Source organism: Notamacropus eugenii, chromosome 5 (genome assembly GCF_028372415.1).
Source record: "Notamacropus eugenii isolate mMacEug1 chromosome 5, mMacEug1.pri_v2, whole genome shotgun sequence".
Taxonomy (NCBI): Eukaryota; Metazoa; Chordata; class Mammalia; order Diprotodontia; family Macropodidae; genus Notamacropus; species Notamacropus eugenii.
The window spans coordinates 444,665,341-444,692,555 of NC_092876.1; the positions used below are offsets into that span (position 1 = coordinate 444,665,341).

Below are 27,215 nucleotides of genomic sequence, written 5' to 3' on the forward strand. Positions count from 1 at the left end.
TGGATGAGGGCTACTGCCTGCTTTGGGAGCCCACATCCATTGCTGCCTCTACTGCTGCCACCTGAGGAGGCCTGAGTTATGGGGACACCCAGTTCCCTTCTCACTGACCTTTGGCACCTGTGGGTTGAGGGATCTGTGCTGCTGTTGGAGATTCTGTCCCTGAAGCCTACTCAGATCTGCTCCTCTCAGTGCAGCATGGCCAAGGCTGGGCTGGGCTCTGCGTCCCATGTGACAGACCTTTCCCATCGTTCTTTCAGGTCTGGGCTAGAAATCTCCTCCACTCTGTTGTTCTGTGGCTTCTGCTGCTCTAGAATTTGTTGAGTTCTTCTTTACAGGTATTTTATGGGCTGTGGGGTAAGAGCTAGTGTATGTGTATCTTTCTACTCCACCATCTTGGCTCTGCTCCCTGATACTTAACATCTTCAAACCCCTCCACTTTAAGAGGTTCAGGAGAACCATAGGAGGAGGAACAATATGCAACTTCCCTGACCTACACACATTAGTCATTGTTACAATTGGATTATACATTCAGTGAGAGCTAGAAAGGTCCTCAGAGGACATTTAGCTCAAGACCCCCAGTTTATGTATTAGCAAACTGAATCCCAGATAAGTTGTTACTTGTTTACCCCAGATCATATAGTTAAAAAACTTAAGTGCTCTAGCTTTAAGCATTAGGATTGTATTGGACTCATAAAAATATTGTGGTAGAGTGTTGTTTTCTTTCTCCATTTTTGAAAAAGAAAATGTATAACACAGGCATTATTTATTTCAGTTTAATAGCTTCCTCCTGAGTACCCAGTTGAGAATGAGGCTGGGGTTTTAATTTTTTTTCTATTATGCACCAGATGAATTCGATAAAGTAACAGTTGTGCTCATGCTCTCAGATACAGCTAAAGGAAAAGTTTACTGCATCAATAGAGATAAGCAAGGACACCTTTTTTAAAATTAAAATTTGTATTTCTTTTCCAGTTTCAAATTCTCTCATGCTCTCATTGAGAAGGCAGGAATTACAATGTCCAATATACATATGAAGTCATGCAAAATATATGTTAGCCTTGTTTTTTAAAAAAGTATTATCTTTTGATTTTTCATGTATTTAAAGAAATACTATGTTTTTATTTTCCTTTTTATGAATTTATTTATAAGAAAAAGAATCTTTATACACACAGACTATACATTTTTGAATCTGGACAACTCTGATGGGTCCCATACCACATGCATTGAATCCACTCTCAATAGCTAATGTAAAGTGTTGCTGACATCATAAAGCATCAGTTTTGAGAGTAGACAGACCAGTTAAGGAGTGTCAGTCCTGATCTGAGGATAGCTAAGAAGGTGTAGTATTCTCTAAGAATTTTGAGTGATAACTTTTGGAGATGATATTGTAGTGAACTTTTCTTCCAGATATCATTCTGAATTTTTCATTTAGGTACTGCTTTTCTAATTTACCATTAATTGTTCCACAAACATCTTACGTTGACTACATCCAAAACTAAAATCCTTATCTCTGCTCTCCTCCCCCCCCCAAAAAAATATTCCTTCCTACTAAGTTTTCTTTCAGTTTAGTCATCCCACCTAACAAAATAGTTGTCTTCCTTAAATACTCAGTACTTCTTTCCCCTCTCCATACTATCAGTGCCAGAGCCTATCTGTTGTCATTATATTTGTAAAATTTCTCCCCTTTTCTCACACTGCCAGTACCTTAGAGGAGACCTTCATCTTCTGAAGCCTGGGTTTTTGCTGCAGTGGACTGCTGGTTGTTCTATCTGCCTCAATCTCTTCCCACTCCAGTACTTTCTTCACTCAGCTGTTAAAGTGATCCTTCAGACGTGGATTCTCTTTGTCTCCCTTTCTATTAAAAAAAAACCAACAATAACAACAACAAACACACCCTAGTGATTCCCTATTCAACTCCAAGATTCACTAAATATTTTTGGTATTGAAAACTTTTAAAACTCCCCTCATACCTTACACACACACACACACACACACACACACACACACACACACACACACACACATCCCTTTCTAGGCTTCTAACAGGACCTGGTGCCCCTTAACCCCAAACCTGTGCTGTTCTTCTGGGGTCCAATGACATCGCATTCTTTGCTGCTGCACAAAATATTCCATCTTTCAACCTGAGGCATTTTCCCTGGTTCTCTCCTTATCCCTGGTATAATCTCCCTTCTCATTTCTGTCTTCAATTTTTCCTGACTTCCTTCAAGTACAACGTGAAAACACCTTTTCTAGAAGAAACCCTTCTAAAATCTCCTTTATTACTAATAGTTTCCATTTCTTAATTACTTAAACTTTTGTCCTAGTTATAGATTGTTTATGCATAATTGTTAACATGTTATCTTCCCTAATAGTCTGTGAACTCCTTGAGAGCAGAGGTGGTATTGGGCCATCCTTTCTGGCCCCAGCGTTTATTATGGTACCTTGGACAGGAGAGGCACTTCATTAATGTTTACTGACTCATTGACCCACTCTTTTTATATTTACTCATGCTCAATATGAATCCATTTATAGATGTTGAGGGGAAAATTACAGATGACAGAATGGAGAGGATGCCCTCTTTTCAATTCTCAGTGCTTTGAGCATATAACAGTAGAACATTGATAGATAAGTGATTTATGTATAAATAATCTATACATATTAGAGAATTTTTATTTCCATGTGCACTTGGAAGACTTAGATTATGCATATTACCCTCTAAAGAGCAAGTAACCTTTTCAACTATCTTTCCAAAATGTTCCAGTACCTCCAGTCCACACCATCTGGGAAAAAAATAACACTTGTGTATTTTAAAACCTTACAGAAGCAATTAGTTAAAAAAAAATTTAAATTTTAAATTTAAATATTGCTCAGGGGCCTTTATTACATTCAGGTTTTCATTGAGCCCCATGCCCCACTCCCTACAGCTAATGCTTCATGTCACTCACATCATAAAGCTTCTGTTTTTTCCTCTCCATGGGAGCAGGAGTGGGCAGAATTGTTAAAAAGTACCAATCCTGATGAAAGGACAGAGAAAATGAGATCTGTGGTCTTTTAGGTGTTAGGTTTCCAAGAAGTTGTGTTGACCTTTTTGCTTCCAGTTGTCATTTTGGAATTTTTGGTATGTGCTACTTTTTTCTAATTTATCATTTGTCCCATAGATGTCAGTAATTCAAAGTTTCAAAACAGAATTCATTTTTGTCTCCTCTCTTTCCCTTCAAACCTTGCCCTCTCCTCAATCATCACCTCTTCCTTACTTCACTCTTTTACTGTTGAGGGCACCACCTTGCTTGTAGTTTCACAGGATCTCAACCTAGCTGCCTTCCTCCACTCTTAATTCCCTTTCAGCCCCTCATATCCAATCAGCTGCCAAAGTCTTCCTGTTGATTTACCCTTTGTAACATCATTTCTATATATCCTCTGCTTTTCTGACACTGCACAAACTCTAGAGCAGGTCTTCATCACCTGAAGCATTGTTACTGTAATAGCCTGCTGGTGGTTCTACCTGTCACAAGTCTCTCCCTACCTTAGTTCATGCTTTATTTAGCTCTCAGAGTAATCCTCCAGAGTGTATGTTTCCTCATTTCTATTCCACAAACCCTAATGATTCCCTTTCACCTCCAAGATTAATTATAGAATATTGTTGGTCATTGAAAGACTTTCAGTAGCTCATCTACCACCACCCATATACTTTTCCTGATTCCTTCCATCCTGATTCTCCATTCTATCCACAAGCCCTTGTCACTCATATGTTCTGTCATCCAGTGATACAGACCTATGCCCTGTTCCTCAAACAAGGTACTCATCTTTGCCTACAGATCTCCCTGATTCCAAAGTCCAGCTAAAGGCATGTCCTACAGGATCCCTTTACTATCCTCTTTATTTCTAGTGCCATCCTATTGATTAACTTCAATTTCATTCTGCCTATAGCAGGTTCATACACTACTGTTTGCCTATTGTGTCCCCTGTTAATCTTTGAGCACCTTGACTGCAGGGATTGTCTTGGATCTTCCTTCTTGGCCCTGGCAACTTGACACAGTAGCAGAGTACTTGACAAATCAGTAGGCATTTAACAGATATTTGTTGATTGATTGGCAGACTTCCTAGATTTCTTTTGTACCACATAACCTTAATGAAACTACTCATTGCCTCAGTTAGGTTCTTTGCTGATTTGCCTACAATTTTCCAAGTAGACAAAGTCATTAACAAAGTGGTTTAGGTTTTTTCCTCTATCCTTTGCCCATCTAATACTTTTAAAACATCTTCCTCTTCCCTTTATATTACTAGCTTGTATCTAATTATGTAATAGGTAGATAGATAGGTAGATGGATAGATGGATGGATGAATGACTAGATAGGTTTTGAGGAGGGTTGGAAGAAAGGAAGGAATTCTGAGACCCCCAAAAAACCAGAGTACAGGGGAAGGTCATCAGGACTGAATTTGCAGACTCAAGCATTCTTGAAGTCAAGGTACTAAAGATTTATTGTTAAGAGTTCTTAGGGAACTTTTGATTTGAAAGGGGAACAGGTAAAGTTTATACAGGGTATTCTGAAACATGTGCCAAATATATTAAGTAGGTGATTCAGGTTGGGATTAGGGAGTGTTAAGGAGTAGTTAGTTCTTAAAGGAACATGCACTTTTAGCATCTACTATGCAGGTATTTTACCCAGAGTTCATTGGGATATAGCCCAAGATAGGGTTACAGGGATATGTGGTTTTAGGCCTGAAACATCACTAACTCAACTAATGGTCAGGGCTTACTGAGAAATACCCAGGTTTCCCCATCAATGTCTTGCTAGACAAGATAAACATGAGGGAGTATACACATGTCTAAGTCCAGGATACATATGATAAGCAAGTAAGTAGTAAATGTCTTTATGACCCAGTAAACAGCCAGTTCAGCCAGTACATAGCTGGTTCAAACTAAAAAAGGTGCAACTGGCTACTGAATCAGGAAAAGAGATAAAAATTTTGCTAGAGCAGGCGTCCTTGGGCTAGAGAGAAACTTCCAGGGACAGGCTAGGGAGAAATGTGATTTTTAGACAAAGTGTGTATTCATCCTTTGTTGCCAAAGAAGACCATATCATCAGAGAAGTGATGACATGACTTGCACTTGACTTTGTTTTGAGGGAGGGAGGGCTGTGCAGGTCACCAGCCTCACTTCTCCTCCAGAGCCATCTGAATCCAATGACCAGATATTCATCAGGATAACTGGAGATGACCCAGGATGAGGCCATTGGGGTTCAGTGACTTGCCCAAGGTCACACAGCTAGTGAGTGTCAAGTGCCTGAAGTGAGATTTGAACTCAGGTCCTCCTGACTCCTTCACGAGTGCTCTATCCACTGCACCACCTCGCTTCCCCTTTAGAGAGTATATAAGCAAGGACCTGACATACACAGGAGGGCCTGCTATCACAGATTCTTTGATATGCTTTTCTAAAAGGAAAGATAACTTTCGAGGGGTCAGCAATCACTTTACTCAAGCACATATATCATTCACTTAGTTCAGGGGAAAACATCAGAGAAAATAGAGACAAACAAAGATAAGTCAACAGACAGGGCTTCCAACAGACAGATAACTGTCTGACCACAGTACATAGTTACCAGAGAGAGAAGTACCAACAACTGGATTTCAAAGGCGGGGGGCTCCTCAGCAGCTGCCCAGAGTCTCATCTGGCCAAACAAACACTTGCAATGAGTAAGCCCCAAAGTAAAACTTCACCTTAGAGTATTTATACATTTTCCAGAGTCAGAGGGCATCATAACCCTTGAGAACCAGTGCCTCATTAACAAAAGGTGTGGGCTTTCCTTCACATCTCCCCTAATCAGACTCCCCTTAATGTGTAGGCCCACTAATGGGTGAGGAAGATCTTTAATCTCATTAGCATTACAGAGAGAAATGTGATTTTAAAATTGGGGTCCAAGCACAGGCACTCTAGCACCTCATCGACTTTACCTTGGCATTTCTCTCATATTTATTGGCAAAGTTTCTAGGCTTTCTTTATGTTTGCCAACTACTCTTTAAATACTATTTTATCATGTTAAGAAGTACTGTATGCCTCTTACTCTGCAGGATTGTTTTTTTTTTTTAAAGAAATCGTACCTGAGAGTTGCATTTTGTGAAAAAATTTCAGTGGTTTTTTGAGATAATTGTGTCATTTGGATGCTTGTACTTTGGAATGTTTTGTTATTTAACTTGTTTTCCAAATGTTGAATACAATTGTGTACCAGGTACGTATCCAGATTAATCATGTTCAGTGATTTTTGGGTTTAAATGCAATAGTTCTTTTTCTTTTCTAGAATTTAATCTAATATACTTGAAGCAATATGAATGGCATTACTTTGCAGCTCGTTTTCTTTATCATTCCTAAAGTTACCTGGAAGAACTATATTTGTCACATAAAAAAATCATCTGGAGAAGAGGAGACTGTGGAATAGAAAATTTTATTTTTGACACTTTCTCTATAGATAGATCAGTTTTTTTCCCTAAGTTTAGATTATTTCCGTTCTTTATTTGATATTATGTTCATCAGAGTAATTTAGGTTGTATGTAATCTGTCTCTTTTGAGTTTATTTTTATTGGCAGTAAACTATGTAGAAATATTTTGTGGTTTCCAGTATTCCTGTTCCTGCTTCTTATTCAGTTTCACTTTGTAATTTAGATGATGTTAATTTGATTTTCCACCTTTTGACCGGATTAGCTAAGCAAATATTTAGCAATTTTCTGACAGTTTGAAGGATCAGCTTTCCATTTTTTAAATCAATTTTTGAAATATTTTATTTTCAAATTATTCTTTCTCTTATTTATAAACTTTAGTGTGTGTTTTGTTTTGTTAGCCTGCTTATTGATATTCCATTTTTTGATGCACTATCCACTTAACCCCCCTGTATTTCTCTTTCGTCAATTTCAGGACAGTTTTTCCACTGAGAATTCCAATGATTTCATTTTCAAATTTTTGATATGGTATTTCATTATTATCATCATCTTTCACAACATTATTAATTGTTTCTACGAGTTGTTGTTTGAATCACTTCTTCACTATTTCATGATTTGGCTGCATTTTAATATGTGATTTGCTTGTACTCGCTGAATTATTACTCTGATTGTGTTATGGTCTTTTAATGGAAATTACGTTAGAAATTATAGAATCCTGGCCACCAAGAACAACGCCCTCATTTCACACTGAAGCCCGAGGATAAGTGGTTAAATGATGCATAGTGTAACACAGATGATATAAGTAAGCATAGGATACAAGATCTGAGCCTCGACATGTACATGCTATCAGATCCATCGTTGTTCTAAGTTTGTCCTGTTCCTGTGAGGCCTTGTGAGAAGTCTTTGTGAGAAGCAAAGAAAGAAGGAAGAAGAAAACAGATGTTGACAGAGGGATGGAGACATTATTGATAAGATGATTAGATTCAGAAACAACTAAACGTACCTATGACCTAGTTTAGCCCTCTTCATTTTACAGATGACTTTACTGACCCTCAGATGGGTTTAGTGAAGTAGCCAAGATCTCCTCTACTTAAAATGCTTGGAGGACCACTCAAGTATCTGTCATACTTTCATAAGTTAAAGAATGACCCTAGGAGCCACCTTCTTTAAGGAAGGCTTGGAGTACGGCTATAGCTTCAAGATGTGGCTCACAATTCTGACCATTCTTCAGAAGGGCAGAATAAAGCTTTCCAAGGTTTCAGGTTTCTTTTTTTATGATTCCAATTCTATTAATTGTGTTTCTACTATCATTTGGGGAATATATTTTGGTTATTTCCTTCTCTTCTCTCTATTTATGCAGGTTGGAGCAACTGCCCTCCTTAATTAACTGATGGTAGGCATCACGAAGCAGAAGCCCCAGGACTTTTCAGAATTGTGTAGTGAGCTCACTGGGAAGATACATCTTGCTAATTGTTCTCTAAAGTAGCTACAATATAGGAAGTGTAGTAGACAAGCTGAAAAGCCTAGGATCAAAACCAAGGAAGGGAACCAGCAGTGCAGTAAATAGGCTCCTTCTTCTTCAGGGTAAGGCAGAAGTGAGTGGATGAATAGTAGTCCTGGAACCACCTTGATCAGTATACCACCAGGCTCTCTTGACTCATGATCTACAGCTCAGAAAAGTTGTGTTAGCTTCATAGCAGCTGGGGAGGGACACAGGAAGGGACAAACCTTTGTTCAGGTAGCTCTGTCTAATTTCCTACCTCTGATATAACCAGGGAGACACCAAGTAGGCATGGTGGAAAGTGGTAAGAAGTGGTTTCTGCCCAAGTGCTCCTGAGCAAAGGGAAGGGCTTGTCAGGCAGGAAGGGAGGAGACAGGGCTAGGTCTGAGAGAACGTGTCAGAAAAAAAAGATAATGGATTTGGATGGGTTGTAAGACTGCATCCATATGAAGAATGCCCAGATCAGAAAGCTCCTTTTACAGAGGCATGATTGGAATCTTCTCACCAAATTATACTGATAGATGCCTAGTACACAGAGCTTCAAGAACTTATTCAACAGCAATTATTTTAAGCAGCAAATACATATGTTAGAGTTAGGAATGATGCCCACTATTTTGGGGGCTCAGTTAGACCCTTATTTACTCCCTGTGTTATTCTTGGGGAGTCACTTAACTTCTCTGCTTCAGTTGTCTTAGGAATCCAATGAAGGTATCAGACTTGATGGACATTTTCTGACATGTCTTATAGCTCTAGCAAATCATATCCATTCTGCATATCTCTAAAAATCTAAAGCTATCCCCCCTCTATGATGGAGTGATACCTGACAGCAGACAAACAAACAAACAAACACCTTGTCATTGGTTGCTGTACTTTTTTAAATAGTAAAGAATAGTTCTTGGGCTATCTCTATACTGTCCACTTGACTAGATTTCTAAAAATCTGGGCTGATTTTCAGTATATATATATATATATACACACACATATATATATGTATACATACATATATATGTACACACAGGTATGTATATATATATACACACACATATATATGTCTCTCTCTATATATATACATGCACACCTATATACATATATACACCTATATACATATCCATTCAATTTCTCGAACGTCAAGGAAATCTAGAAATAGAGAACAGAAATAGAGAAACGTATGATATACATAGAAAAAGTGACACTTATTTTGGAGTGTAAAAGCCTGGCTGAATCAAAATGAACTTGCTTACTTTTCAAGGGCCATTCAAGATGTAATACAGAATCACTATAAAATGAGTCCTTTTCTCATTAAATTTTATAATGAGAATTTCTGTTTAAATATTCTTATTTCCATTTCAAAGAAGGTCTGTGAAAAAACCGTGTACACAGGATGGAAAAAGATATAAACATTTCCCTGAATAAGGAGAATGGTGAGTTTATTAAAATGATATTCATATGTACAGATTTCATATATACCTACATAGATATGTGTCTATATGTGTGTATTTATACATACACACATACCTATGGTCATGGGAACATTACTAAAACTCAGCCAGTAGCATCCTAATCCAGAAAATGTTTTCAACATTAAATCCTTCAAAACTCACAAAAATAATAATCGTCATCGTCGTTAGCTTCTAAGAGATGAATCTTGGACTGGAATATCCACAGGCCACCCTTGGCTATGCCAGGACAACCTGTCTGAATTGCTGAAAGATAAGTTGCTGCTGTTCAATTACTTTTCCTACCAGTGTCCAAAACATTCAGCATCGGAGCTCCCTTTTGCAAAATTCACTTTCAGTAGGCAATGGAGCCCCAGGGCACTGTGAATGATTATGTTGGGAGGCAGTCCAGATTAAGTAGACTTTTGTAGATTAGCCAAGTAAAGTATTACTTACAGCATTGTGAAACTAGACCGTAAGCTGCTTGAGGACTAAGATTTTTCATTATTCTTCAATGATTCCTTAACATCCTGAAGCATCTATAGATACTTGATCTATATGGATTATGAGTTACAAAGTAATTACATACAAAGTTTTAGATTTCAGCTCCCCTTTTCATTGAGTCAACGTTTTTTTCTTTATACTTATGCTAAGTGATGAGCAGTGCTTTTGTGCTGGTGGTGGTTTTCTTTTGGTAACACAACAGCACGGTATCAGTGTAGGAAGATTCAGTGACATATTCCTCCACTAATTCATACAATCAATAACTCCTCAAAGACCAGTTATCTTATGGAATTGCCTGACATTTCTTATTGCTCTAAACAATTCGGGGATTCACATTTGAACTTTCTATGATAGATTTTATTGAAGATGAAAGGCAGGTAGGTGGCCCAGTGGATAGAACACTGGCCTTTGAAACAGGAAGACTCATTCTCTTACGTTCCAGTCCAGCCTCAGACTCTTACTAGATGTATGACCCTAGACAAAGGCATTTTTACTTGGTCTGCCTCGGTTCCTCATCTGTTAAATGGGCTGGAGAAGAAAATTGAAACTCACTCTACTATCTTTGCCAAGAAAACCCCAAAATGGGTGATGCAGAGTTGGAAATGACTGAAAGGACTGAACAATGATGATAGATTAGGAAAATGTTTGTAGATCATCCAGAGTAACTTATTTATAGGATTCTAGGAATAGGAATTGGAGGACAATTATGACTTATTAATAACTGCTATAACTCACAAAGTGCTGACATAAAAAGTATTAGGTTTCACACATTTTTCCATTGAGAATTACCTACCATAGACTTACAGTTATGATAATTAATGAACTATTCTTTCCTGTTATTAGTTTTAATCTTTTAGTTAGAGGTATCAGCACAGGGGATTCCCAGTGTAGAAAATTTTTCCCTTCATTTATCCACTACATAATATTTCAGAAACCAATTACTTTAGAAAACCTTATGATATTTCAATTTTTCTCTAAATGATTATTTACATCAAAATTTAAACTCGGTATCATTGCAGATGATTGTAAAGCTGGTGTCACTGTCATTAACAAGTACGAACAGAAAAGAGAGGAAAATATCAATGAACTGATTGCTCAGGAAAGCACAGAAGAAAAATATGAATGGTGAGCTTCTGTTTGACCTTCTAGATTGATTAGAACTAACTTTGTTCCGAAGCCCAAGATACATATTACATAAGACCATTTTAAACCATTTATAAATGCATCATGTAAAAAACTCAAAATAAGCTAAAATCAGTCAACAATTACAAAAACACAAAAGCCAAAGTAAAATATCTCTATAAGTATATTTGAAAAAGAAACTAAAAAAACTAAGGTAAAATGTAATCAGTATTCAAAACTGAGTGGTCATTGGTACAATGATAATAATTGGAAATAACAACCTATCACATTTCATTTTTTAAAAACTCTTTCAAAAAAAGCCTCTACTTTTATGATGATCAGTTTTCAGGCCATTTTTACTGTCAGTTACTCCATGAAACATAAAGCTTTTGGATCACCTTATTCCCAAAGTACCCTGAGTGTTCAATAAGAATATGTTACAGCTACATCAAGATGGAAGGCTTAGGAAATGATTAGGTTCATGATCCTGAACCACGAGCCAATTCAAGAACAGTTGACCAGAAAGGAAACAACTTCTGCCTACATAGTGGTACAAATGAAGCCCTGTGAAGCATCTGGTTTAGGGGATGATTCCTTATTAATTTCCAATAAATTAACAACATCTATGTACTCTGGTCTATGAGGACTCTGAGAGTTTGCCATACATAGCAGAAATAGATCTCATTATTATGCTTACTAGAACATACATGTTCAAGAAAATTTTCTGAGTTCATTCAAAGAAAATAAAGCAAAAATAAACCACTCTGGAAGTTGGCTATTGAGCTCAAAATATTGAAATTTTAAAAATCATTATTTAATTAATATTTTAAGAGAGACATTTTATTTTTTTACATCTGAGCCTGAACTTAGTTTAGCCCAATTCCCTTTGCATCACAGGATTGTTCCTAGATTGTCCCTCCTCAAATCTCTTAAGTTCTTTATCCATCTCACTCAGGATGATACTCCGTGTGTCTTCCATGAAATCTGCGCTCAGAAGACTTCATAAACCTAAGATACATTTTAAGTAGAAGAGAATTCTCCTGCAGTGTTTCATCAGACACAACATATTTATAATTGACAGGCTATTCAGGATATAGCTCATCCTAAGTACACTGCATTAGGTAAGAAATCAATATCATTGAGCACCTAAGGGTCTGGGGGGCATACTCCTTAATAGGAGGATTAAAAAGAAGTGCTTGGTAGGCAGGGAAAAACCTAAAGATGCACCTGAGACAGGCATCAGAAAAAAAATTAAAAGGAGAAAAAAGTTAGTGATGGTGATGAGCTAAGTTTTCTTGCATTGATATCAGGAAATACTATATTGCCAAATTCCCTTTTTCATTGAATTTGGTTATCTTCACACCAAGTTATACTGATAGTTGTCTAAAGCATGTGTAGCTTCAATGAGTTATTCAGTTTTCCAGTAACATACACATGTTAAGTGACAGAAAATGTGCTCTAAGTGCAATGTGTAAAAGACCATTTGAACAGTGTGTGTACAGATGTATGACCTCCCCTCCCCAAAATCTGAGGATGAATATCTCTGTAAATGATCTTCTGAAAAAATTTACAACAGGAGGTGACAAATGTTAACTTTTAAAGTAGAATGAATCCTGCTACAAGGATTGTAGAGAGAGGTATCATCCCAACAATTACATTTCTTAGTGGTCTGTCAAAATAGACCTCTCTTTATATGCTAATCAATTAATTACAAGGCTCCATAGAACCTCATTGTTTTGGCTAGAGTTGCTTCCATAGTCCTGGAATTCAATGAGAGTATAGAATAACCCTGTCACTGATTGTAGAGATTGGGCCAATTACCTCTCATGATGGAAAATTAATGAGAATTTGATTGGGCTTTAATTATGTCCTTGAAACCACATAGAGCAAAGAGATACCATCTCTACTCACAGTGATTTTAAAAAAAAGATCACTTTTTTTTAGAAAAGTGTTTTTAAAATTAATTTATTTTTATTTTTTAACATTCACTTCCATAAGATTTTGAGTTTTACATTTTTCCTCCCCCTCCTATCCCATCCCCAGAACAGCATGCAATCTGATATAGGCTCTACTCAAACATTCATATTAAACATATTTTCACATTAGTCATGATGTAAAGAAGAATTAAAACTAATGAGAGGAACCATGAGAAAGAGGAAACAAAATAGAACAACAAAAGAAAAGGAGAGCACATAGTCTGCTTCCATCTGTACTCAGACTTCTGGATGTGTACAGCATTTTCCATCCTGAATCTTTGGGAGTTATCTTAGGTCCTTGCATTACTGAGAGGAGCTAAGTGTCAAAGTCAGTCATCACACATTCCTGGTTCTGCTCATTTCATTCAGTGTCAGTTCATATAAGTCTTTCCAGGTTTTTCTAAAGCCTGCCTGCTCATAATTGCCATTGCGTTTATATGCCACAGCTTGTGGAGCCATTCCCCAATTGATAGACATTCCTTCAATTTCTAATTATTTGCCACTACAAAAAGAGCTGCTGTAAATATTTTTGTATATGTGGGTCCTTTTCCCCTTTTTATGATCTCTTTAAGACACAACTCTAGAAGTCGTATTGCTGGGTCAAAGGATATGCACAGTTTTATAACCCTTTGGGCATAATTCCAGATTGCTTTCTAGAATGGTTGGATCAGTTCATAACTCCACCAACAGTGCATTAGTATTCTGATTTTCCCACATCTTCTGCAACACTTTTCATTTTCCTGTTCGGTCATGTTAGCCAATCTATTAGGTGTGATGTGGTATTTCAGAGTTGTTTTGATTTGCATTTCTCTAATCAATACTGATTTAGAGCATTTTTTCATATCACTATAGAAAACTTTAATTTCTTCCTCTGAAAACTGTCTGTTCATATCCTTTGACCATTTATCAATTGGGGAATGACCTGTACTTTTTTGTAAATCCAATTCAGTTCTCTATATATTTTAGAAATGAGGTTATAAAAATTATTTCCCAGCTTTCTGCTTCCTTTCTAATCTTGGTTGCATTGACTTTGTTTGTGCAAAAACTTTTCAATTAAATTTAATCAGAATCATCCATTGTGCATTTCGTATTGTTCTCTATCTCATTTGGTCATACGGTCTTCTTTTCTCCATAGATCTGACAGGTAAGCTATTCTTTGCTTGCCTAGTTTGCTACAGTATCAATGTTTATATCTAAATCATGTGACCAATATCTTGGTATATGGTATAAGATGGTCTATGTCTAGTTTCTGCCATATTATTTTTTAGTTTTCCAGGTAGTTTTTCTTAAATAGTGAGTTCTTTTCTCACAAACTGGCATCTTTGGATTTATCAATTGTAGATTACTGTAGTCACTGACTATTATGTCTTATATATCCAACCTATTGCATTGATCCATCACTCTATTTCTTAGCCAGTACCAAGTAATTTTGATGATTGCTGCTTTATAGTGCAATTTAAGATCTGGTAGAGCTAGGTCACCTTTCTTTGTATTTCTTTTAATTAATTCCCTTGATATTCTGGACTTTTTAGAACAGATTTTTTTAGATAAAATTTAAATATACTAATAAATGTCATGACATAAAAAGAAAACAGATTTAGCCTCTCATGACAGGAATATATGTTTCTAATTATAGTTCCTATTGTTGTTATTGGTCCTTCATTCTCAGAAAGGACCATGACATCAGAGAGGTGATGGCATGGCATGCAAGTGAATTGGATTTAAGTGATAGAGGTGTACAAACTGACCAACCTCACTTTTCTCCTCTAGAGCCATCTGGGACCAGTGGCAAAATATAGATCAGGACAACAGGAGATGTTCTTGGATGCAATGGGAGACCTTGGCCTTTTTAAGCTAGGGTCTTTAAAGGGTCTGTTTCACTGGGGCAATGCTCATTCAATGATTAGGGATAGGTAAGAAATGAGGCAGAGAGTGGCCCCTTTTACCTAGTCAAAAAAAATTCAGTCTAGAAGACGAAGACCCTCAGGGTCAAAACAGAAAAAAAAATGCTTTTTATATTCACTCTCAGCCAATAAGGGCCCAAACAAAGACTAAGTGGGGCTTGGTCTGTGCCCTATTGATCAATCAATGAAAACCAGAGTCATTTTTGTTTAAGGCATAGTCCTTAAGAAAGAAATCTAGCCTGTAAATTCCAAGATATCTTGCAAGGTTTCAGTGATCAAAATTGAAATTCCTTTGGACAGAGCACCTGCAGGTAAGGGTATGGTATTCTATGTTGCCAGAAGGAAGGGAATAGAAAGAAGAAGGAAAGAAAGAAAGAAGGAAGGAAGGAAGGAAGGAAGGAAGGAAGGAAGGAAGGAAGGAAGGAAGGAAGGAAGGAAGGAAGGAAGGAAGGAAGGAAGGAAGGAAAGGAAGGAAGGAAGGAAGGAAGGAAGGAAGGAAGGAAGGAAGGAAGGAAGGAAGGAAGGAAGGAAGGAAGGAAGGAAGGATGGATGGAAGGAAGGAAGGAAAGGAACGAAGGAAGGAAAGGAGGGAGGAAAGAAAGCAGGAGCTGTGTTGCCCAACTACCCAGTTCCAGTTGGGTCCCCATTGGGGCAGCTCCTATAACTGCTCACAGAGATTGTTGTCATTCTCTTTTGCAGAGGATGATGATTTCAGGGAGGAGATGGCATGACATGCCAGTGAATTGGATTTAAATGAAGAAGGTAAAAATTTACCAGCCTCACTCTCTCCTCTGGAACCATCTGGGTCCAGTGGCATGATATAGATCAGGATGATATTATCTCTGTAAATGTTCTTCTGGAAAATTTTATGTGAAGAAACATTAATGGTATTAGCTTTTAAAATGGAATGAACCCTGCTACAAGGATTACAGAGAGATGTGTCATCCCAACAATTATATTTCTTAGTGGTCTGTCAAAATGAGTGTCTCCTTATGGGCTAATCAATTAATTACAAGGTTCCATAGAATCTCATTGTTTTGACTAGTGTTGCTTCCATGGTCCTGGATTTCAATGAGAATATAGAAGGGCCCTGTCCCTGACAGTGGAGACAGTCAATTACATCTCATGACAGAAGTCTAATGAGAATCTGATTGGGCTTTAATTATGTTTTTGGAACAACAGGGATAGAACAGAAAGATGCCATCTCTACCCATAGTGTGTTAACAGTTATAAAAATTATCATGTGTTTTCTTAGAAAAGGGTTTTTAAAAAAGAATTTTAAATATACTGACAAATATCATGGCATAAAAGATCACATATTTAGCTACTGCCAACAGAAATATATTCATATAATTATACTTCCAATATGTTCATGTTCAAGAAACAGCTTTGAGTTTCTTCAAAAAACTAAAACACTCTTTAAATTTACGCCTTAGATTGCAAAACTAAAATCAAACGAGAAAAAATAAGCATTAAAATTTATGCTTAAAAGAGATGTTCTATTTTTACTCTCTCAGTGTGTAAGAGAATTTAGTCCAATAACCCATTCAGGATTGTTTCCATTCTTAGAGTGTCATTACAGCCTTTGTCTCACTCAGAATAGTCCCTTTCACTACTCCATGCTTAGCAGATACTAAAGACTTCATATGCACAAGAGAATTATCCTACTGTTTCCCATCCCACGATGTATGTTCACAATCTATGAGCAGTTTCTGTATATTTTTCATAAGGACCATGGTTTTAGAGAAGAAGTCAATGATATCATTGTGTTCTCCAAACCTTAAGGGGTTGTAAGGATGGCTAAAGTAAGTACTGACTTAGTCGTGTTCTGAAAATGGAAAAGACAGAAAAAAGAAAAGAAACACTTAAGGTACTCACCTTTTGGAGAGAAAGATGTTTGTGATAGTGATGGGATACGTGATTACACAAGAATGAGACATTTTCCCAGATTGAAAAACTCCCTTTATCAATGAAGCTGAAGTTTGGGCATCTTCTTGCTGCATCATGGCAGATGCCTAGAGCGCATAACAGTTTTTATGAGTGATTCAGTGATTCAGAAACAAATAAGCATGTTTGAATCAGGAATGCTCATGTTCTTTGGACCTCAGAGGTGGGCACTTACTTTTTCCCTGTGTGACTCTGGGGGCTGTCAATGTTTCTGGGCTTCTGAGTCTAGGGAGGAGGGGGTCAAACATAATGGAAGCTTTCTGACATCCTTTTCAGCTCTCTCCTATTGTTTCCATACTTCTGTCTCTTCAAATACAATACTTTCCTCACCCTTTGACAAAGTGCTACCTAGTAGCAGAGACAACCTCTATAGTTGGTTCCCATGCTTGTTCTTTACAATTGACAGGGCTTCTGGGACTATTAATTTCTACATTGTCAGTTCTGTGGATTGCAAAAAATGCCAGTTTTATTGGCAATATTCACAAACTGAGGGACTCTCTCAAATGTATATAACATCTATAAATGGAGGTTATTCATAGGATATGCATACATAAGTACTGACATTACCTAGATGAGCTGCATTCCTTTTCTTTTTTTTATTATTTTATTTATTTTTTTTAATGTTCTGCAATTGCTACCATAAAACTTAGATTTTTACCCCCCCTACCTACCCCTGCACCCCCCTCCAGCCCCAAGATGGCATACAATTCTATATAGGATCTACATATACTTTCCTATTGAATACGTTTTCACTATAGTCATGCTATGTAGATGAACTAAAATAAATCGAAGAAATCATATAACAAATCAAAACATAATACACACACACACACACACACACACACACACACACAAACATGATCTGCTACATTCTGTGAATGAATTCCATAGTTCTTTCTCTGAGTGTGGAAGGCATTGTATCTTAGAAAACCATTGGGAATTTTTTTTTTTTAAGTTCTTGCATTATTACGAAGTTCCAAGTCTACCAGAAAAAACTCTCGCACACTGTGGTTGTTGCTGTGCACAAAGTTCTGCTGGTTCTGCACCTTTTGCTCAGCATCAGATCATCTAAGTCCTTCCAGGCCTCCCTGATGTCTTCTTGTTCATCATTTCTTATGGTACAATAGTATTCCATGACATTCATATACCATAATTTATTCAACCATTCCCTAATTGATGGGCATCCCCTTGATTTCCAGTTTTTGGCAGCTACAGAGAGTGCTGCTATAAATATTTTTGTACACGTGGGACCCTTTCCCATTTTTATGATCTCTTGGGGATACAGTCCTAGTAGCAATATTGCTGAGTCAAAGGGTATGCACAGTTTTGTAGCCCTTTGGTTGGATGAGCTCACAGCTCCACCAACAATGAATTAGTGTTCCAACTCTCCCACATCCTCTCCAATATTTATCATTTTCCTGTTCTGTAATGTTTGCCATGTTTGTGATGTGGTACCTCAGAGTTGTTTTGATTTGCATCTCTCTAATCAAAAGTGATTTAGAGCATTTTTTCATATGATTATAGATATCTTTAATTTCTTCCTCTGAAAGTTGCCTATTCATATCCTTTGACCATTTATCAATTGGGGAATGCATTCCTTTTCAAGGGACCTTCCAGAATTGACAAAGGTTAATTAGAAATGGTCCTTATATTGAATAAGATTAGTATAGATTTTCCATTTAATGCCTGGATTTCTATTTAGATATATTGGCTTTCTATTCCAGTAAAGAAATCTGTGATGAATCTCAAGAGAAAATTCTGGAAAAAAGCTTATGGTCCCAACCTCCTCTTACTTTGGGTGAGTTTCTTAAACTTATTTTCCTATGTAATACTTTTTAAAACACTATAGTCACTCAAACAGTGTTGAGACTTGTCCATATTTTAAGGGAAGTGATTCTTGCTAGATTCAGTCCAGTTTAGAAAAAGGTTTCAAAATGATATACTTAGGATGTCTCTTTGTAATTGAGTAAATATATAATCCTAATTAGAATCTAACATGTGAATATTTACCAAGAAAGATTCATGTACTGGAGCATGCAAAATGGCTACTGTTTGCCATATCAGGAAAATTCATTCTAATTTCTCAAGGAGAGATGCTATTATGCTACCCCTGATCCACACAAGCATTCAAACCTACTCAAATCAGAGGTCCCTTTTGCAACTTTTCTTTTTCCATAGACAATGGAAGCCCTAAAAAATTATGGTATAGTATAGATTAGAAAAAAGTATGTAGATCATCCAGAGTCATTAGCATTCTATAAATACAATAAAAGTTGCTTGAGGAAAATGTCTGTACCCTTATTTATCTTTGCCTCTCCAGCATCTAGACCATAGTTTTGTTTTATTAATATTTGCTATTGATTACAAAGTGCTGACATAGAAAGTTTTAAATTTCAACTTTGTTACATTGTAAATTGCCTGTAATTGATTCATACTCATGATAATTAATGAACAATCCTTTCTTGTCATTGGTTTTGAGACATCAGTGTCAGGAATTCCCAGTATGGAAAATGTCTCCCTTGATTCATCCACTGTAGAACACTTAAGAGAACTATTACTTTAGTCATCTGCCTGTCTCTTCGTTTTTCTCCACATGTAAACCCTGTCATTGCAGATAAGATTGAAGTCGATCTGGGTATCACTGGAAAATATCAACATGACAAAGACAAAGGTATGAATCAAGTCATTACTCAGGAAAGCACAGAGGAAGAATGTGAATGGTGAGCTCCTATTTGACCCTCTAAATTGATAAGAATTAATTTCATTCTGAGGCCCAAGATACTGAATCAGACCATTTTAAACAGATTATAGCTGCATCATGGAGATAAAAGGAAATAACAATCACAGACATAAAATCCCAAACAGAATACTTTAAAAATATATTTGTAATGAAAAAGAGAGGTCATTGCTACTACGATAATGATTGCACATATCACCTGCCCCATTTCTTTTCTACAAAGCTTTTCCAAAGAGTCCCCAACTTCTATGTTGAGCAGTTTTCTGACCACTTCTACTGTTATTCTCTTCATTGAAATCAAAGGTCTGAGTCCACTTATTTCCAAAGTCCTCTGAATGTTCGCAGGAAGAAAGGGTAAAATAATTATATCACTCCCTGGAGTGTGTAAGCCCAACGGGACTTGAGATGGAAGACTTAGGAAATGGCTAGGTTAAAGTCATGCTCCTGAACCAGTATTCAATTCAAGAACCTGTTGACCAAGGGGACACAACTTCCATCTTTGTGGTTGTATTATTAAACCTCACAAAGCATCTGCTATAGGAAAGGGTTCCTTATAAAATTCCAATAAATTGACCAACATTTATATAGTCCATGCTATGAGACTCTGAGAGGTTGCAACACAGAACAAAAATAGATCTCATTATACTTAACTATACATCCATTTCAAGAAAGATTTCTGAGTTCATTCAAAGAAAATAAATGATTTTTCCAGTTGACTCTTTAGCTCACAATGTTGAAATAAAAAGGAAAAAATCCATAATGAAACTTTATACTTTAAAGGAGAGATCTATTTTCTTTTTCCATATCTGAGACTGAACTTCTTTTGGCCCAGTTACCTTGGCATCACAGAACTGTTTCTGGATCATCCCTCTTCCACTCTTTTTGGTCTTTATCCTCCTTCAGTCTGGCTCATGACTCTATGTCCTTTCCACAGACTCTGTGCTGAGAAGGTACTGAAGATTCTTAGGCCTAAGACACACTTTAGATAATAGAGAATTGTCTTGTAGTGTCTTATCCCATGCACTAGTTTTTATAATCTATTGGCAGTTCCAGGATATTCCGCATCATAAGTATTAGAGAAGAAATCAGTTATCACTGAGCTACACAGACCTTAGATTTCTGGGGTTGGGGGCACTTTTCAACAGGAGGATTTGTAATAGGAGGTACTTTTCAAAAGGAGGACCCATTTGTTCCCTGATTAGAGAAGTGCTGAGAGGATTCTGGGAAGACAGCAGAGTAGGTCAGGAAATTTTAAGCTCTCAAGATTTTCCCCCTTACAAGAGATAAAATATGGCTTCAAGGCAAACATAGAATTATAAAAAAATAAATGAGTAGGGGTGGAAGAGTGGTGTTCTTAAAACAGCTAGGACAATTGGAGAAGATCTGAAGAGAAATCCAAGGAGAACCAAGATTGTGGAGTGATGGGTAATTGCTATATCCCTCCCCTTATTGACCTTGATGAGCTCAGAGAATATCTCCCTGGGAAAAACCGTGGAACAGTGGGGGCAGCAGAAGGGGTAAACAGACTCTCAGCCCATGAAGCTAGAAAGAACGCTAAGGAGGGTTCCTCTTGCTGTGGCCACAGGCACCCAGTGCAGGATCAGAGTTGTCCCGGACAGCCCCAACTCAGCAAACCAGGAGAAGATCTTGAACCCCAGAGGGGTAAAGCCAGCAACTGCCAACACCAGGTCCCCAGGTGTGGCTCAGCATCCCAGTGGAACCTGGAAGACACTAGTGCAGACAACTGAGCTTGCCTATACTCTAGCTCAGCAGAGGAGCCTCTGGTATCCAGAACACCCATCCCCCACACTTAATGAGCTAACTCTAGGGTAACTGTGGGGAAAACCCAAAAAGACCTCACTTGCCTTCTGCTTTCAAACACCAGCCAGCTCAGCACCAGGTAAGCTGCAGCATGTTAGTTTCTAGCTGAAAGAACCAGAGGCCACAACACACAAAGCCTCAAGTTTTAGGCACAAGAACTGTGGGACAGAGCTCCCTGTGCCACAGACGCAGAGATCTACTTTAAAAGCCAGGAAAAGGATTATTATCATGAATAAGAAGCAAAGCAGAAAAGTAAAGACCATGGAATTTTTCTATGAGGACAAGGACCAAAATACAAATACCAAATATGTCAGCATCAAGACTATACTCCCATCTGAAACTTCAGAAAGGAATATGAACTGGTGTGAAGCACAAATAACTTTCTTAGAAGAGCTCAGGAAGGATTTTGAAATGCAAATTAGAGAAATAGAGGAAAAACTGGCCAATGTTTTTAAAAAAAATATGAAAAAAGAATTCACTGAAGAGAACAGCTCCTCACAAAGGAAAATTAGACAAACTGAAAAGGAAGTACAAGACCTAATTGGTGAAAATAATTTCTTAAAAGAAACAGTTGGACAGATAGAAAAGGAGATGCAAAAGTTAACTGAAGAAAAGAATTTGATAAGAAAAAGAATCAAGCAAGCAGAAGCTAACGAATCTATGAGATATCAAGAATCAGTCAAACAGAATCTAATGAATGAAAAGATAGAAGAAAATCTAAAATATCTAATTGGAAAAATAACTCACCGGGAAAATAGATCCAGGAGAGAAAATCTAAGGATTATTAGTCTACCAGAAAGGTATGATGAAAAAAGAACCTGGATAATATTTTCCAAGAAATCATCAAGGAAAATTGCCCAGATGTCCTAGACCCACAGGGCAAAATAGTCATCAAAATAACCCACCGTTCACCTCCTGAAAGGGATCCTAAACTAAAAACACCAAGGAATATCATTGCCAAATTCCAGATCTATCAAGTGAAGGAGAAAATACTGCAGGCAGTCAGAAAGAAACCATTCAAATATCAAGGAGCTACAGTCAGGATCACACAGGACCTTGCAGGTTCTACATTAAAAGACTGAAGGAATTGGAATACGATATTCTGTAAGGCAAAGGAACTGGGACTACAACCAAGGATTAATTAACCTGCAAAGTGGAGCATAATATTTCAGGCAAGGAGATGGGCATTCAATGAAATAAGGGATTTCCAGACCTTCCTGATGAAAAGACCAGAACTCAATTGAAAATTTGATCTTCAAATGAAGGTCTCAAGAGAGGCATAAAAAGGTAAACAAGGGAAATAAAAACTTGTTACACAATGTGGGAAAACTGTTTATATCCCTATAAGGGAAAATGATAGCTGTCAATTTTGAGAATTGTATATTTATTATGAAATGTAAAAGGGATAAACATAGAGGGAGTGGGTATAAATTAATGATGTGATGATAACAAATGTGACTTAAGAGTGCGAAGGAATTGTAATGGGAGATGTGAAAAGGAAGAGGCAGAAAAAATAAATTCCATCACAGGAAGAAATACAAAAACATATTATAGTAGAGGGAAAGAGGGGAGAGAGTTGAGTATTGTTTGAGAGGGACTCTCATCTGATTGGATTCAAGGAGGGTACAACAAACTCAGTTAAGTATAAGAATACAGTTAGCTCTATGGGCAATAGTAGGGGAAGGGGGAAAGAAAAGAGAGGGGAGGCTAAAAGGGAGGGAAGAAGTAGTAAGAGAAAAGGCAATTAAAAGGGAGGGGGGCTGAAAGAAAGGAAGGAAGACTGAGGGAGGTGGTGGTCAAAAATTAAATTTCTATTGTGGTAGGGAAGGGAGAAGGGAGAGCTAAAAGCATAAACAAGGGGAAAGGTGATGGAGGGAAAGATACAGATAATAATCGTAACTGTGAATGTGAATGGGATGAACTCTCCCATAAAACAGAGGTAGCAGAATGGATTCACAGGCATAATCCAACAATATGTTGTTTACAAGAAACACATTTGAAACAGGGGCATACACACAGGGTAAAGGTCAAAGGTTGGATCAGAATATATTGTGTTTCAGCTGATGAAAAAAAGCAGGGGTAGCAGTTCTAATCTCAGACAAAGCAAAAGCAGAAATAGATCTAATCAAAAGACATAAGGAAGGAAACTATATCCTGCTAAAAGGAACCATAGAAAATGAAGCAATTTCATTACTAAACATATGTGCTCCAAGTGGTATAGCATCAAAATTCTTAGAGGAGAAGTTAGGGAAGAAATAGACAGCAGAACTATACTAGTGGGGGACCTCAGCCTCCCCCTCTCCGAACTTGACTAATCTAATCTCAAAATAAGAAAGAAGTCAAGGAGGTGAGTAGAACTCTGGATAAGGTAGATATGATAGATCTCTGGAGAAAATTGAATGGGGAATAGAAAGGAATATACCTTTTTCTCAGTGGTACATGGCACATATACAAAAATTGACCATGTTCTAGGCCATAAAAACCTCACCATCCAGTGCAGAAATGCAGAGATAGTCAATACATCCATCTCAGAGCATAATGCAATAAAGATTATATGTAATCAAAGACCATGGAAAGATAAACCAAAAACTAATTGGAAACTAAACAATCTAATCCTAAAGAAGGAGTGGGTTAAACAACAAATCATAAAAACAATCAACACCTTCATTCAAGAGAATGACAATAATGAGACAACCTACCAAATCTTATGGGATACTGCAAAGGCAGTTCGAAGGGGAAGTTTTATATCATTGAATGCCTACATGAATAAAATAGAGGAAGAGGAGATCAATGACTTGGGCATGCAGCTGAAAAAGCTCAAAAAGAACAAATTGAAAATCTACAAGTAAATACCAAATTAGAAATACTGAAAACCAAAGGAGAGAGCAATAAAATTGAAATTAAGAAAACTGTTGAACTAAATTTGTCTTACCCAACAGGGGAGTAGGATGGGAGGACGATTTAGTAAAGAGGGTGTGGGGGGAAATGGGAACTGATAAAAGGGAGGGAAGATCGGGGAAGTGGTAGACAGAAGCAAAACACTAATTAAATAGGAAAAGGTGAAAGGAGAGAGAAGAACAACAGGAGGAAGAATAGGATGGAGGCAAATACACAGGTAATAACCATAATTGTAAATATGAATGGGATGAATTCTCCCATAAAACAGAAGCAGATAGTGGATCAAAAATCAGAATACTACAATATTACTTGCAAGAAACACATTTGAAGCAGAAAGACACACGTACAGAGTAAAGGTTAGGAGATGGAACAACTCCTTATGCTTCAGTTGAAGTAAAAAAAAAGGGGGGGGGTAGCAATCCTGATCTTAGACAAAGTAAAAGAAAAAATAGACCTAATAAAAGAGATATGAAAAGAAACTACATCTTGCTAAATAGATAATGAAACAATCGGAAGAGCAATTAATAGTCAACCAGTCAGAATTATGGGGAGGGGAACAATTCACGGCCAAGTGAGATAGAGAGCATTGTGAAATATAGAATAGGTAATTTTGATCATACTAAATTGAAAAGCCTTTGTATAAATAAAATCAGTGCAACCAAGATTAGAAAGAAAGGAGAAAGCTGGGAAAAAATCTTTACAGCAAGTGACTGATAAAGGCCTCATTTCTCAAATATACAGAGAACGGAGTCAGATTTATGAGAATACAAGCCATTCACCAATTGATGAGTGATCAGAGGATATGAGCAAGCAGTTTTCAGATGAAGAAATCATCTTTTTTTCCTTTTGATCTGTTTCTTCTTCCACAACTGTGATGAATGTGGAAATGTTTACATGATAGCACCAGTATTTGGTAAATTAAACTGCCTACTATTTTCAGAAGAGGGGAAGGAAGAAAGGAAGGAGAAAAATTTGGAAATGAAAATCTTGTAGAAATGAATGCTAAAAATTTTCTTCATATGTCATTGTGGAAAAATAAAATAATATTTAAAGCAAAATAAAACAAAACAAACAAATATACATGTTAAGAGGTAGGAACGTTCCCTGTTCTGAAGGACAGAGAGAAGGACCCTTACTTTGATACCGTGCGTGACTCTGGGGGAGTGGCTAAATTTTACTAGCATGTGATTGTTTCAGGTTTCAATGAGGGTTAGACTGGATGGACACATTCTGACGTCCCTTCCAGTTCTAGTGTATTCTTTCTATTATTCTTTCTCTGAAGATCCAAAGTGTTCCCCATTCTATGATGCAATCCTACCTGGTAACAGAAACGACTCTTTGTTTGAGTCCCATGCTTTTTTTGTTTATGGGAGATAGGTTTTCTTGGGCTATCTCTATTTTATCAGGTTTTGTGGATTTTTAAAATTATCCATTCATTTTCACCATATCCACAAATTAGTTTAATGTCTCTAATGCAGAGAACATTTACTGATGGAAGTTTTACTTAGGATGTATTTTGAGCAAGTGAAAATTATTGGTAGTGTTATATGATCTCTTTTCCCCCAAAATAATTATATTTTTTGGTGCGTAGCAGAAGTGATAAAGAATTATTATGAAATGGGTTCCTACCACAAATGACATTATTTTGTATTTGTCATTATTTAAAATAAGGACTTACATTAAGATGTGTTAGCTTTCTATTCTAGGGATGCATTGTATAATGAAAATGTATAAGAAAAATTGACTAAGGACAATAAAGAAATTATGATGTAATAGTGTATTAAAATTATTTTCCTTTGTACACATTTCATGACATGTTACATTGAGACCACTAGTGAGGTCTAACATAACAAATAACAAATTCTTGCCCACTTGGGCCCAACGTTCAACAAAGTTCCAAAATGATATATTCGAGACCTCCTCCTCTATACAAACGAAATGAAATTCTAATTAGATTCAATTGTGTACATATATTCAGCAAAATCAATCCATGCATGGGAACTATCAAAGGCCATCCTCGTCCATACCAGGAGAGCCCATCCCAGTTGCTAAAAGGAGAGTTGCTGTTATGCAATGCCTTATCCATACCAGTAGCCCAAACTTTCAGCACCAGAGGTCCCTTTTTCAACTCCACTTTCCATAGGTCATGTTATCCAAGGGAATTGTGAATACTTGCAGTTATTAACAGTATATATGCATTGACTTTTGTAGATTCTAGACTTTTGTATATTAGTCACAGTGACTGGTAGTGTTTATGCTACTGCATAAGTAGACTCTTAAGTTACTGAGAACACAGGCTATGTCCATCATCATCGTGCATTGCGTAGAATTTCTGAACACTAAGGTGACTTTTCCATATTCTCTACAGCTTTATAATTAATGCCATAGAAAGTTTCAAAGTTTCACTGCTTTATCCATAGCTAAGTGAAGAATAAATGAATATGTGGAGATGATTTCTAAAAGGACAGCAGTGCATCTGTGTGGAGAACTGCTAGTGTGGAACATTCCTCCACAGATTCATCCAACCGACAATACTTCAGAGAATCATTACTGTAGGGAATTCCTTGACATTTCTTACTGCTCTAAATGATTTTGGGATTCACATTCGAACTCTCGTAGGTTTTGCTGGAGTTGTGGTGAGTATCACTCAGCAAACCTTATATATTATACAGGGAGAGAATGAACAAAACCTTTCCCAGGAAGTGGCTGGGGATTATCACACGTGATGAGCAGCTAATTTATCCCATAAACGCCTGAGCACCCAGGGGCAAAGTAAAAGAGCCTTTCAAACAGTGTATGTAGAGACATCAAAACAAAACCAAAAAACCTTGTTGGTAATTATCTCTGTAAATGATACACTTAAAGACAGTCACCTTTCAAGTGGGAAGAAGAAGCTAAAGATGATAGTCATGGAGAGTGGGATTGCATTGACATCAGCAA

General features: G+C 37.1%; 1 protein-coding gene and 1 long non-coding RNA gene across 6 annotated transcripts in view; both read left to right on the forward strand.

Moving 5' to 3' along the window:
- The window catches only part of LOC140507197 (uncharacterized), a 93,547-nt gene that overhangs the window by 10,203 nt on the left and 56,129 nt on the right, over positions 1-27,215 (forward strand). For 3 of the 5 annotated variants that reach the window (XM_072615211.1, XM_072615208.1, XM_072615207.1), the window contains exons 3-5: positions 10,890-10,995; positions 18,544-18,617; positions 19,434-19,539. In XM_072615211.1, coding sequence (XP_072471312.1) covers positions 10,890-10,995; positions 18,544-18,617; positions 19,434-19,539 — 286 coding nt within the window. Of the gene's footprint in view, positions 1-9,282; positions 9,352-10,889; positions 10,996-18,543; positions 18,618-19,433; positions 19,540-27,215 lie in introns of all 5 variants that reach the window. The other 2 variants (XM_072615209.1, XM_072615210.1) reach the window with 2 other exon arrangements.
- Positions 19,548-26,048, forward strand: LOC140507198 (uncharacterized). Its single transcript, XR_011968239.1, has 2 exons — positions 19,548-22,664; positions 25,017-26,048. It is a non-coding gene; the product is annotated as an uncharacterized lncRNA (long non-coding RNA).